Below are 13,476 nucleotides of genomic sequence, written 5' to 3'. Positions count from 1 at the left end.
CATTTTAAACACATGAAGATAATTTGGTCATTCAGTTCTTTATTAAAATTCATTTAGTAGCATCGCTATAATGGAACCAGAATACTCTCAAATGTTTGTCAAATCCTGTTTTTCTCAGTCACCAAAAGTTCAGTTTCTGTTAGAATAGTCCATGTGAGCTTCTGAAAAATTATCCTAAAGTCTCATACTTCTAGGATTCATATATATAGCTGATACTATCATGATATGAACTGAGGATAATAATTTATTACTTAAATAATAAATACATGATTCATTATCAGAACATTTTTTTCAAGGCAATAAATTGTGCTTCCTTAACAGTGAAATAGAATTTAAAATATATATATTTCTAGTTGTAAATTAAATCAGGGCTTGCTCTGCTTAGTGATATTTTTGAACCATTCCTCAGAGAAACACACTTAAATCTGTAATTCCTGTGTTTATTCTTAAAATTTCAGCCTTCAACATACGTGTTTCATACTGGTTATTTTTGTTGACTACTAAAGGAGAAACATCCTTTGCCAAATGCTGTTTTCCCTACCCCAAACACTGACCTACCTACCTACCAATCAGGCTTTCACTCACTCCTTCCTCTCCTGTCAATCTTTCTATCCTTAGGTTCTCATTTTAAGAAAATATTTTCCATGTCTTTATTTATTCACTGCTGAATTTCTTGTTTGTACTTCTCCACACTTCAATCTGCACTTTCTCTCATAGCTCTTTTTCATTAAAAAAATTTGCTAATGCTTTGCAAACTCTGTTGAAAGGCACAGAAAAATCAAATGCAGGAATGGATTCAGTAACTATGAAATGTATTCCCTAGGAAAAGGAAGTTTCCATCAATGCCAGGTAGCTGTCATAGGAGGTAACTGTTAGAAACCTACACTTCCCCTAGCCCTAATCAAGACTCAGACCATGCAGCATAATCAGTTTAAAATACTAGTGAATACAAACAAGGCTTGGCTGTACAATCTCTGCAGTTTTGGATCCTGCCTTTCTCCCAGTTTATCTAAGAAAATAAAAAGTGAATTCTATAATGTCTTGAGATGTTTTAGTTCTGGCAAATAATTAAGTATTTATAGGGCTAGACTTTTCAGAGAAATACCATTCTTTAATATTCGCTCATTTATCATCTGGTTTTATTTGATGGCAAATGCTTATAGATTGTAGATTTGCTTGATTTTGGACACTTGATTATCTTTTTCCTATTCACACTGGTTAGTACAATCAAGAGCTTCCATGATGTCTCTTCTCTGCACAGGCTGTGCTGCAAGCCTCTGTAATGATTTTTAAATGTAACCCTCTTACTCTTGAATTGTCAGGATTGAAAGGGACCTCTGGAGATCATCCCGTCCAAGCCCTGCCAAAGTAGGGTCACCTGGAGCAGGTGACACAGGAACGCATCCAGGTGGGTTTGGACTGTCTCCAGAGAGGGACAATCGATGACCCTCCCGAGCAGCCTGTTCAGTGCTCTGCCATCCTCGAGGAAATGAAGTTCTCCCTCATGGAACTCTTGTGTTTCAGTGTATGGCCATTGCTCCTCGTCCTGTCGCTGGGCGCCACCGAAAAGAGTCTGGCACGATCTTCTCGGCACCAGCTTTGAGATATTTATATGTATGGACGAGATCCCCTCTCAGTCTTCTCCAGACCAAACAGACCCTGAACACCCCCGTACATATTAAAAAACTACCGCGCTAATTTGCTGTCCTCACGAACTAACGCAACCGCGGAGCCCTCACCCCTCGGCAGCGGGGAGTGTCTGTTCCGGCGGTACCGTGACGACATCCAGGAACACCAGTGTTTGCTTCCCGCCGGCCTCGGCGGAGCCGCCTCCCGCCCCGCGGCCGGAGCTGCCTGAGGGAGCGCCCGCCTGAGGGAGCGCCGGCCCCGGGCCCGGTTCTGTGGGAGCTCCTCTGCCCGTCCGAGCCCGCCCCGAGCCCGCACAGCCCCGCCGGGCCCGGTGCCCCCTCACGCCGTGTCCCGGCCCCGCGGGATGGCGGCGGGCGAGGAGCAGAGCCGAGAGTACCTGCGGCGGCACCGGCTGCCCGAGCTGCTGCAGCACCTCGGAGCGCTGCTGCTCTTCCACCGCCCCGGTGCGGCTCCGACCCGCGGGGGAGGGAGCGGGGCGAGCGGGGCGGCGCGGCCTGAGCGCCCCGGCTGAGGGCCCCGGTCTGACTTGGTTGCAGAAAAGCCACGCGAGTTCCTGATCCAGGCGCTGGAAAGGGTGAAGGCTGGCAGGCGGGCCGAGGGGGAGTACCCGGACCTGATGGACGAGGCCAACGTGGAGGCCATGTTCGGCCTGCTGGATGTGCTGGGCCAGGGCCACATCACGCCCGTGCAGTACAGGGAAGGTGCGTCCCCCCCGAACCGCAGCTCACACCAGGCTGCGCGGGGCTGGGCGTTTGTTTGCACAGAAGTAATACAATAGTTTCAGAGTTACACATCTGTATACTTAAGAATTACCCGCACACCTGCCCAGGCACAACCTTGGACGTGGGAAGTTAAAAAAAATTACACGTGAAATTACATGTTTGCCTTCTATTCGATCTAGGCCACGTGAAGATGTTAAATCCATCTTTCAAAAACTCACATAGGACATTTTCTTTCCTTAACTTTAGCTCTTAAAACTTTGGGACTGAGCACTGAGGATCTGGAAGTTGGAGATGATGAAAATATCACACTGGAGGTATTCAAGGAAGGAGTGTAAGTTTAATTGAAAGTTGTTTTTTTGGAGGGGAGGATACACATAGGAGATATCTGAGATTTTACAAGGTCAGTTACTGCCTGACCATGCTTGGCTTGCTATAAGATGAACCAAACTCCGTTTTCCTCTACCAGCTCACTTTCAGTATCTTCTTCCAGGAGACCCCTCACCTTACCTGCCCCTCTCATCGGGCAGCCCAGGGTGTTCCAATACTCATCTAGAAATGTGAAACAGTGAGGCACTGTTGTCTTCTTTGCCAGGGGTGGTACTACAGCTGTAGATTAAATAAGCTCAAGTTTTAATAATTTCTCACAGTCGAGGTAGAGTTGTAGGGACAATTTTTGGTAACTGTTGCAGTCACTGAAAGGTAATGAACTAATTATCCACACTGTTATCTAACTAGAGGTTTTCTTTTTCTGCCTTAGGAAGAAAAGGATGCTGGAGAGCTGGGCTGTGTATTAGTTTGAGCAGTGGTCTGCAATATATACAAAAACTAGGCATCTTCCTCAGTTTTTCTTCTGGCTTGGCAGCTGTGGATAGCTGATTTTAAGCAGCATTCTTTTTCTTGTCTCCCCCCCTGCTTCAGATGAGCAATCAGCTGAAAAGGACAAATGACAAGAACTTGTTCATGTCTACGAGGCACTGGAGGGATATTGTTTGAGAATTGCTTTTGTTAAGACAGTTAGATGGTTTAAAAAGCAAAAAAAAAAAAGAGATCTCTTACGTAACTAAAATAGTGGTTTGGAGTTTCCTCCTTCAGCTTGCAGCTTACAGTACAGGATTGTTACCAGCTGGCTCATTACCACTGAATAAAATTAAATTGTTCTGGGGTCTTGTGCTGTGTTTTGGGTTTTTTTAAGGAAAAAGCAACTTCAACAAGTTACAATAAATGTCCACAGGTAAAGGTAGGCAGCACCTCCAAGTAAAGTGCTGTTTTTAAACTTGCCACACACTATTTATGCAATTTTTAAGGAGAAACTTTTTAAAAAATTAGGAGAGACTCTCATACAGAAAAAAAAATTAATTAGTATGAATGAAAAAAACGAAGTGACTTACTCCCTCCTTCTTTGAATTCTTTTTAAAAAATGTATAGAATAAAGCATAAGATCAGATTAAAACAGTTGTTCAGCATACAGAATTGAAAAAAATGACACAAGTATATTAAAAAATATTTGCTTTGGTTTTGTTTGGGATAAGTAATCTACACCAAGATATTAACCATTGCTGAGTAAGTCTTTATTTTCCTGTATTTGGCCAATTAGCTCTCAAATTGAGAAGAATCTCAACATCCTTTTGACCCAGTTTATAAACTCCAAGTTCATTTAGTGCTGCTGTTGCAGAGGGCTGGCTTGGATTTAAAGTTTCATTTTCTGAGGCTGATTGTAGGACATCTTTCAGAAGTAAGGCAGAGCCAACATTCAGATTCAGGATAATGCAGGCTTCTTTTATGCTAGAGGAAAAAGTTACATGGATCAATATAAGCAGATTAATATAACATAAGATAATCACTGTGTGCACAAATTGAAGTGTAACAAAAACTTCCATGCTCCATGTTGGTTTAAAAATATTAAGATTTCTGCCCCAGTTAGCCTAAGAGTTTGATGCTGGACTCTTCAGAAGACTGTGGGCTGTGTAAAAAAAGACTAATCACAAATGAGGTAGTAGATTCTCATCCATGACAGCAACTAGACTGCTACACAAGGCAGTTCTCAGCAGGAACATATTTTAAACTAGTCTTTCTTCGAACAGTAAAGTTTATTGTGTTGTAACTGTATCTTTGATTAGTTTCTTTGGCCCCCATTTCACTAGTCTGTGCTAGTTAATATTCCTTCCATAGGTTAATGTATCTAGACATCCTTACTGCACAGAATACCCCAGAACACATCACAATCTGTTGCTGAGTACATGCTTCAGAGTAAAAACTTTCCTAGTTGAAAACATCAAAGGCATAAACAATCCACACATTTTAAGTGTGGATCAAAACTAACTGTGAAAAAATCTTGGTCTTACGTAAAACACGCGTGTTATCTGGACACTCACTTCTGAAATACCAGTAGATCAGAAACAGCCTACTTACTGCTTGAAGTAGTTTTCTGGCCTCTTGCAGTAGTGTGAAAATAAAGGGAACAAATTTCTACTCATGTCAAACTGAAGTTGTGCTGCTCCTCCTTCATTGAAATGATTTGCCATAATTATCTACAAACACAAAGAGGTGCATTTGCTGTTTAAGCCAGTCACTGATACTACATGGTACTGCACAGGTCACATTGATACCTACCTCCTGATAAATGTATAGATCCACTTTCTCTGCAAGCATTTGCCAGAAGATTTTGAACAGTGAGTGACAGAGCTGCTGTTCCAGTTGCAGCAAACGGTCCCGCAGGGTCTGCAACATGGGGCAGGCTGTGCTCGACAAAGACATCACTGCTTGCTCTGCCTGAGATGGTAAAGACAACCACCTGAAAGAAACCATTGCACTCAAGTCATTATAATGAAATTATTCATACTACAACAACTGAAGTTAAAATTATCCTTTAAAAAAAAAATCTTACCCATTTACAATGGTTCAGAGACAGTTCTCCTTTCCATTTCTAATCTACAAGTTATCAGTCTAATGCTATGTTTGAATTTCATTTAATATTAAACTCATGCTTTAGTTATAAATCTCTGAACATGTCACTCCAGGAAACCCCATCTAATCTGGAAATCATTAAATTCTATTCCTTTCATGAAGTACTTCAGAAATTCTACTCTGTAGGAAATATTCAAGAAGCTCTATGGGACTGTGAAGACGGAACAGTCATTACAGGCCATTTTGCATAAAATCTTTAACACCACAATGTATAAAATTATTCTTGTCCAAACTAGAGTGATCCAGAATTCTTCCTTTGGTTCTTAAGATAATGCACCCACTAATTGTGGAACTACTTTAGAAAACATAACATGAAAATAGTTCTAAGGTAAGTATTAATAGAATTTTTCAAAACTTACTACTCTGCAGCATTCCTACTCAGGAAAAAAAAATTCTACCTATTATCTATTCCTGCCTTTATTTACCTCAGTATTTTTAACAGGAAATAATACTGTAACATGGGAAGAGATTAAACAGACAAACACCTCTCTTTTTTGTACAGCTTTGCAGCATCTTTGACCTCCCTGAAGACATGATCGACTTGGCGGGTCAGCATGTCGTGCTTCAGGCGCTCCAGGAGGGTGATCATCTCGTCAAAGACAGAGCTCTCCATGGATGCCAAATGCCCCAGCTGGAGCTGGCTGACAGCATCACTCTCTGCACGGACCTCCAGCTCGGCCTGCTGGAGCTGCAGGAAGAACTAGGCAAACAAAAACCAGGGAGGAACACTATAAAAAAGTAATCTTGCCATTTGAACTTTTCATTGGCACTTCGATAGGCACAGTTCTAGAAAACACTCTTCTGGCACATTTATAAACTTAAAAATTTAAGATTTTAAAACCACTTTCTTATATTTCCCTGTGGTCCTGATTTAGTGAAAAACAAATCATAGTGGTTTAATTCTAGCAATGGAATTGATATGGCTCCCAGATACAACAGCAGATAGGTAATGGGAACAGATCTAGAGAAAAACTAAAAAGATGTTTTAAGATTGATGCAGAATGCTATAAAAAAATACCTTGAACTTTTTAACATTTGCAAAAGTAAACTTTAATTAAATCATAAGTTTGCTGTGCTGACAACAGCAAGAAAACGGACTGAGTCCATTTAATGTGACATTGTGGTAACCAACAACGGTTACCACATTTTGGTTTGCTTTTAAGCAGATCAAGACACTGTAGCAGATGCAGTTATACACATGAAGGCTGCAGTCCTATCAAGTCAAGATTATCCCTTGCTAGAGCCACAGCTTCCTGTGAAGACAAAAAGAATTTGGAGGCTACTGCCTACACTCCCACATCAGGGGCTGTTAATAGTGGTTCAGAGATCTCCAAACTCAAGAGTCTTTTACAATAAAAAGGCATGTAAAGGAGACTACTTTTTTTTTTGTTTTGTTGGATTATTCCATTCCTCAGGCTTGCTTTGCATTTCCCTAGGAAGTTTATAATTAACACAGCTTAGATCTCAAACAATAATCTGTCCTTGTTTATACATCTTCTATTAAATCTGAATTTACATCTCATTCTATTTTTTCTGTAATTAAATCTTCTGAATACACTTAAAACAGTACTGAAAAAAAGTGTTTGTTATGAAATAAACATCCAAAGCCTATCTTTAGTGGGTTTTTTTCTAGTAGAACAATTACTTACTACATTGTCAGCCCAGTCTGCCAACACTGTTGCTATATAGTTAACAGCATTAAGGATTGCACAGTATCGGAATCCTAAGGAAGCTCTGGTCTCTTCCTTCATCACTTGAGTTAATCGTATCCTGAAATCATCAACTAACTCCTTCTGTAGGCCCAGGAACTGAAGTTTTCTGGAAGCTGTTGGAAGATTCTTATACCTGTCTGGAAAGACATTAACAAAAAAATGCTTTTAGGTTTTCCAACACTGAAAAAAGAAATATCAAGTCATGTTACTGCACCACCTTACGCCTGTGAGAACATTATACAGTATTTAAAAATAATGACATTTCAACAGTCTCAGGGAAACTACTCATGCAAAAGCTAAACATGGCAAGAAACGAGCAATGTGTGGCTATACTGCACCCTCCAGCATGGCCCCTAAAGCCTCCTCACACAGAAGACGACAAAGCCACTGAATATATATATCCCGAAAACATACTTGATCTTATGTTCTCTTCCAAAAAAGCAGGTGTTACTTAATAGCTTCTAAACTGTCACAGATTGAAAAGGAACAGTCTGATTTATTACTGCATTGCAACAAATTATCTTCTGTCAAGTAAATGTATGTGTATTTTTAATTATTATTTTGCAAACTTGTCACTAGCTCAAGATTATTTGTGTGTGTTAGTGTCCAAAATACAAAACAAACAGGAAGCTTTTATAAGCTGCAAACATCACAACTTTGCAACATTATTTGGTGACTACTGCTGACAATGAATATTTAGTAAAGAAATCTGTTAGGTGAAGGTTTTTTTACTATTCATTAAAACAACAGCAATGCCCATAGATATAATTACCTGTTATAACTAACAAGAGAGTCATAAAAGTTTCAGCACAGTCTGGAACTTTCATTTCATCTACATCAGTGATATCTTTGTACTGTGATATCCATGCAGCCTCTGATGAAAGCATAGAGTCCATTTTCTGAAGAGCAACTGAGATGCACAAAACTTGTAAATTAAGTTTTTCATTTTAAAAAGATTCTAACAAAAGCCCCTCTAAAATACATAAACATAAAAGCCTTATCTCTAGTAAGTTAAATTTTGCATTTTCAGGTTATAAAAAATACTGGCAACTGGCTTCATACAAAACCAGTTTCAATGTATCTGTATTTACAATGCCATTAGCAGCTATGTCAGAGTTGACTGGGGGTTTGCTTTGGATTTTTAGTAGTTGGTTTGCTCCTTTCCAATATATTTCTTACTCATTTCTCAAAAACAATATCTTTCCCTTATATCAATTAAAAGTTCACCCTTGCCTGCACACACATAACATCTGTCTAAAAATAAGCCCACTTGATTCCATACAGCTTAGGGGGCAAGAGTCCTGCAAACTACAGAAGCACTATTAGAGCCTAATCAATTTTTATTCAGAATAATCACAGAGTATAAAAATACTAATGTTTTCTGTAGTAGCCCTGTCCAGGTGATTTATGCTATTTGAGAAGGCCAGTTGTGCAAGTTATACACGTACTTTCTGACTGTGCAATATAAAGGCCAACAAAATCCATCGGAAGTCTTACATTTTTTTTCCACTGTTAGCCACCTTTGGAAGCAGGATTCTTCTGACAGAATATGCATGCAACTGGGAAAGCTGCTGAGATAACCATGAACGCTGTATAACTCTCTCTCAAATAGAAGTACTTCATCCACAAGGTGACAAAAGAGCGCATCATCATACAACAGGCAGGGAATATCAGCAGCCAACTTCTCCAAAATCAGCATTACTAGGGCACGAGAGAATTCAAGCTTTTGAAAGAAAAGAAAGTTAATAAAATGTCAGAAATAGGAAGTATTAACCTGTGCAAACATGTACACAACAAACTGCTACTAGATGAAGTCTCACCCCATACTGAAATCAGTGGAAATGGGATCACACAAATATCTATCAGAAGCTGACTTAGATATTCACATACATGAAACCATGACAGTGCTTACCCCAGCATTCAGTGAAGATCCCACCTTGTCCAGTATTGGCTGGATTTTGTCATCAAGGAACTTTGCATGATTTCCAATCCACATAAGTACTTGCGTTAAATACCACTCAGGCTTATTTAAAAAAAGAAAACAAACTATTAAATGCATCCAAACATCATTTATTCAAGTGCTACTAGTATCTTAGGACAAATTTCTAAAAATATCACTCTCTCCCCCTGCCTTCTCTTGATCTCAGGTCACACAAGTCTCTCATTCTGTTTCACCGACCTCTGATTCTTATAAAAGTATTATCAAAGAAATATTTCTGGATTTGCATTGTCTTAAATGTACTAAATATTCTGTTTCTTCTCAAACAAAAGCTCCATTTTTATTTTTCCCTTCTCTACAGCTTTCTCACTGAGGAGAGCCTCTTTTCTGCTTCATATACTTCCTCTTGTTCTTCTGTGTGGTCTTTATTTCTCAGTACAACAAAAAGGATCCGGTCAAAGGAAAAATATCATCTAGCCCAGAGAAAATGCCTGTGCCTCTGAAAGGTCTCCAGGTGCTATCTCCATGTCTGTCCATACATATAGGCACTGCACAGTTTTGAAGAATCTTGATTTCAGAAAGAAAACTGTGAAACCTATACAATGTAAATACAGCAGTCTCTCTGTTGTTCAAAAAAAAGCTATTTAGAAATATCAAACCACCTTCTCCCATACCTTGTTTAGAACATTGGTTTGTTTATTTCCAGTGAAATGATACTTGAATCTTTTCTGAAGAGGATTCAGCATGATCTGTATTGGAAGGACAATGGGTGGTGAGGGGGGTAGAGAGTACTTTTCTGGCAATTGTTTAGGCTTGGTTAACAGTTCATCTCTAAGTTTGACAGTCAAGGATGAATTTAAGTGTGCTATTCTCCCAATATCATAATTTCAATAGAATGGGCTTAGAATGGGCTTATAAAAATCAACACTGCTTAGTTCTAACTCACTGGCCGAAGGCAGTATTATGAAATCAATACAATTCCTCAAAGATACTGAAAACATTCCACTTTATATAATATTTAACATAACTTAGGCCTCTAAGGATTATTTATTCAATGACAATACAAGTCCCTTAAGTCAGTTTGATTTAGGAAAGATGTAATTAAAAAGAAAGAACACAGCAAACCACCATTGTCAGAACCAAACACAGTGGTTATCCAAGAGACATGCTTATTCATATTTGTTAAAGGAGGATAAAGACCCCTGGAATTAATAAATACAAGACATGATTTTCACATAACTGATTTAAGTGACCCAGTCTGCCAAACCAGAATTGTTACCAACTCAGGGTTGTATGCAGTGCCTTGCAGCTTCCCACTCCATGATTACAAAAACAAAACAAAAAACAAACAAACAAAAAACATCCACAGTCACAAAAAATGGTTAGCTGTGCTTTATTTAATTCACAAAAACCAGGAATGGAATGAGCAGCAGTGCCTTCTGAGTAACCACAAAGGCAGACTACTATTGCTGCACAATGAAAATCCTCCTGTAGTCTCCCCTTTTTGCAAAGTCTCCTTCCAAGACACGTATCTTTAGTCTTCCCTCTTTTCCTTCTGGGGTGGGACATATTAAAGTTACTAAGGCTGATTTCAAATAAGGCTATAAAGGAAATGGACTGTGTAAAATAAAACACGTATCACCATTTATTTTTACTAAAGTAAAATTGTGTAATTGTACCAGAGTGTGTAAGACCAGATCCTCATGAAACCTGAACTGTCACCTACCATGAGATCACTAGATCTGACGACTTGAAGTTAAAATGTTGCTACTGTGAAAAAGGGCAACTCTGGTGCTTGGCACTTTCTAAAGGACAAAACAACCCCCCACAATATTCTAATGGTAGTACAAAGTCATGCAAATTCAAATTACCTTCCGTCTTTAGGGAGAACAACATTTTAAATAATTATCCTCGAGAATGCGCACCTCTAACGTTTATTCTTACCAAAGTACACCACAACTGTTTAAAAGGATACGAGGTTTGCAGCTTCAGCAGCTGACAAAACAGCATCTCCAAGTTGCTATACACGTCGGGAGTGTTGGCTGGAGCAGCAAGGCCAAAGGCCTGAGACTGGGGCGGCCCCACGAAGGGCCAGCGGAGCTGGGTCAGCACCTCCTCGAAGTCACTGCAACACACAGCAAGCACTTCAAGACCAACTCACAGCACCAGGCCAAGACCAGGGAGTCACAGTGCTTGCTTCTCTTACCTCGTCAGTTTGTCCTTAAGAATTTTATGCCAGAATTTAACAGTGGATCTCACAAATTCAAGCAGATGAGAACAAGATGACTCCTGAAGTTTAATATCCAGTTCTGCCATGAATGCCAGAGTACTGGCTGCCTCTGGAACATTGTTGGTCATCAGATATTGCTGGATGCTATCACTGTAAAATACAAGAAAAGTCAAGGCCAAATATTCATTAAAGATAACAGAAAATAATAACTTGTATATTGAAAAACAAAGACAAAACTTTCTTGAATCTAAAATATTTTAATGATGGGATAAACTAGGTTACCAGTCTTGGAACACATATACAGTACTCAGAAACTTTACCTTAACTCTTCTATTCGAGAAATCCATTTGAGATAGGCCAGGTGTCGCTCAATCTCTTCTACCTGACTGATCAGTACACCAAGATCCTCCATCCATGGCTGAGCTTTCAGTAAGTGGGCACTGATCAAATCAGACAGAAGAGTTTCTTCCTCTAGAAGCCGACTCAGAGACTTTTTAGAATCTTCTGCATTCTTTAAGGCATTCTGAATTCTTTTAGGGACTTCTGATGAAACTGTAAGTACCTATATTCACAGAGAAATATTAAGGCTGACATAAAAACACTGCACTGTGCAGAGTAGTACCATCTGAAATACTAGCACATTTCATTTAGTTAAATATATGTAATCAATCATGAGTCATCAGCATATTCAGAAGAAGAAAAAAATTAAAAAGAAAGATGCTTACCTGTTCTTCTAACTGCTTTTTGTTTTCAGATAGCTTATCAATCAGGTTGTCTAGGTTCCTCAGGGAATCATAGTCATTTCCAACTTCTCTTTCCACAAATTCAGAAACATAGTAAGGGATATCACAATGATCTAGATCTCTAGTGGCTTCTTTCTTTCTAACAGCAACGCTTGCCATGTTTTCCTTCTCTGCAATACTGAGTATACAATCTCTAATTAGCCACCACTGAGCACAAACAAATATTGATCTACTGAGGACAGAAAACTCAGCTGGATGGTTCAATTTAACCTGAAACTTAAGTAAGAAATTCACAAAATATACTGCTTTAAGTGCTATAATTTGCTGGCTTAAGTCTTAACTGAGATCTGATAAAACCTTGCTCACACAAGGCAATCAGTGAGTTATTATACATCAATTACTGAAGAGAACTATGCCTGTTAATTTCTTTCATCCTCAAAAGTGTAAAATATATTAAAAATAATTCAATATACATGTAGTTCCCACATATATAATATAGAAAACCTAACGAAAAGCACCGGGAAAATGTTTTTTTTTTTTTTTTTAAATACAAAGGAAGATAACATTCTGCTCTACCCTTTCACACCGTTTAGGATGTTTCAAAGATATCAACTGATGACTGACATATTATTAGCAAAGTGTCCATGCGGGTCTTACAATGATCTGGAAAGTAAAAGCATAACAAATATTTATTAAAAAAACCCACACAGTATAACATAAGAGGCACTTATGATCTACACATTTGGCACCATCCAGAGAAAACCTGACATTGTTCCACTGTGCGTGATCATCCTCTCAAATGCAACAGTGATGAGTGTTTGGCTAGTCCAATTCTCTGCTTTTTAGTATCACTTCCAAAACAGTATTTAAAAATAAAATCTATACATTTGCACTTCATCTGCTTTAATTGAGGCTTTAATTAAGCTACGAACTCTATTTAACTGACAACAGGAAAGTTGATGTGCAGTTGATGAGCCAGAGTTAGAGGTAATAGAGAGCACCAGCAAGGACAAACTGGGAGACCACGGGTGCTGCTGAGGAAGAAGTGAATAAAGAAAACAGAGCATTGATTGCAGCAATTAAAAAAATACCGCAGAAAACAACTAACCGAGGGCGCTCTCTTCTTACTAGAGGAAAGGACAGGGATACAGGAGAGAGGAACAGGACGCTGGGAGCATCCCTCCCACTCCCTCCCCGCTGAGGCCCGCGGCTGTGCACCCACCTTGGCCAGAGGGCCGGGCCGTTCCAAGGATCGACCGAGGGCTCCGCGGGCTCCGGGCTACGAGTCGGCGAGCCCTTCCTCCCCCGCCGCGGGCGCCGGGCCCCGGGGCGCCGCCTCCCCTCGCAGGCCGGTGCCGCAGGGCCAGGACAAGCGGTGATGCCGCAGGGCCAGCCGGGGGTGCCGCAGGGCGAGCAGAGCCGAGGGTGCCTCAGCCCGGGGGTGCCTCAGCCCGGGGGTCCCTCACCCCCTCGCCCCTCACCGGGTCCCCGCGGCCGCGGCGCCGCCCCCGCCGCG

General features: G+C 40.2%; 2 protein-coding genes across 2 annotated transcripts; one reads left to right on the top strand and one right to left on the bottom strand.

Moving 5' to 3' along the window:
• Positions 1–1,784: 1,784 nt before the first annotated feature.
• EFCAB10 (EF-hand calcium binding domain 10) lies at positions 1,785–3,534 on the top strand. The gene is made up of 4 exons (XM_051805160.1): positions 1,785–2,093; positions 2,187–2,351; positions 2,619–2,703; positions 3,130–3,534. Exons 1-4 carry the CDS (start codon positions 1,994–1,996, stop codon positions 3,164–3,166), a joined length of 387 nt encoding a protein of 128 aa, XP_051661120.1. The 5' UTR covers positions 1,785–1,993; the 3' UTR covers positions 3,167–3,534.
• A 384-nt stretch (positions 3,535–3,918) lies between these two features.
• Positions 3,919–13,473, bottom strand: RINT1 (RAD50 interactor 1). The gene is made up of 14 exons (XM_051805126.1): positions 13,183–13,473; positions 11,943–12,138; positions 11,538–11,779; positions 11,194–11,367; positions 10,963–11,112; positions 9,662–9,818; positions 8,961–9,071; positions 8,546–8,771; positions 7,821–7,958; positions 6,986–7,185; positions 5,822–6,036; positions 4,983–5,163; positions 4,782–4,900; positions 3,919–4,154 (listed from the first exon to the last, which is right to left on the bottom strand). The coding sequence occupies exons 2-14, from the start codon at positions 12,117–12,119 to the stop codon at positions 3,941–3,943; spliced, it is 2,304 nt and encodes a 767-aa protein (XP_051661086.1). The 5' UTR covers positions 12,120–12,138; positions 13,183–13,473; the 3' UTR covers positions 3,919–3,940.
• Positions 13,474–13,476: the final 3 nt, after the last annotated feature.

This window comes from Manacus candei, unplaced genomic scaffold (genome assembly GCF_025592945.1).
Source record: "Manacus candei isolate 608988 ecotype Guabito, Panama unplaced genomic scaffold, ASM2559294v1 h1tg000063l, whole genome shotgun sequence".
Lineage (NCBI taxonomy): Eukaryota > Metazoa > Chordata > Aves > Passeriformes > Pipridae > Manacus > Manacus candei.
The sequence above is the reverse complement of the archived record's forward strand: the minus strand, read 5'-3'. Positions and strand labels throughout refer to the sequence as shown.

Excerpts from the sequence above, each read along its gene's own strand:
- EFCAB10 (XM_051805160.1), top strand. The coding sequence starts at position 1,994 with ATGGCGGCGGGCGAGGAGCAGAGCCGAGAGTACCTGCGGCGGCACCGG. Across the intron at positions 2,352-2,618 it reads GCCCGTGCAGTACAGGGAAG|CTCTTAAAACTTTGGGACTG; the intron begins GTGCGTCCCCCC and ends CCTTAACTTTAG. Across the intron at positions 2,704-3,129 it reads GAGGTATTCAAGGAAGGAGT|GAAGAAAAGGATGCTGGAGA; the intron begins GTAAGTTTAATT and ends TTTCTGCCTTAG.
- RINT1 (XM_051805126.1), bottom strand. The coding sequence starts at position 12,119 with ATGGCAAGCGTTGCTGTTAGAAAGAAAGAAGCCACTAGAGATCTAGAT. Across the intron at positions 9,819-10,962 it reads CTGCTGAAGCTGCAAACCTC|AGATGAACTGTTAACCAAGC; the intron begins GTATCCTTTTAA and ends TGTCAAACTTAG. Across the intron at positions 8,772-8,960 it reads GATCTTCACTGAATGCTGGG|CTTGAATTCTCTCGTGCCCT; the intron begins GTAAGCACTGTC and ends TTCTTTCAAAAG.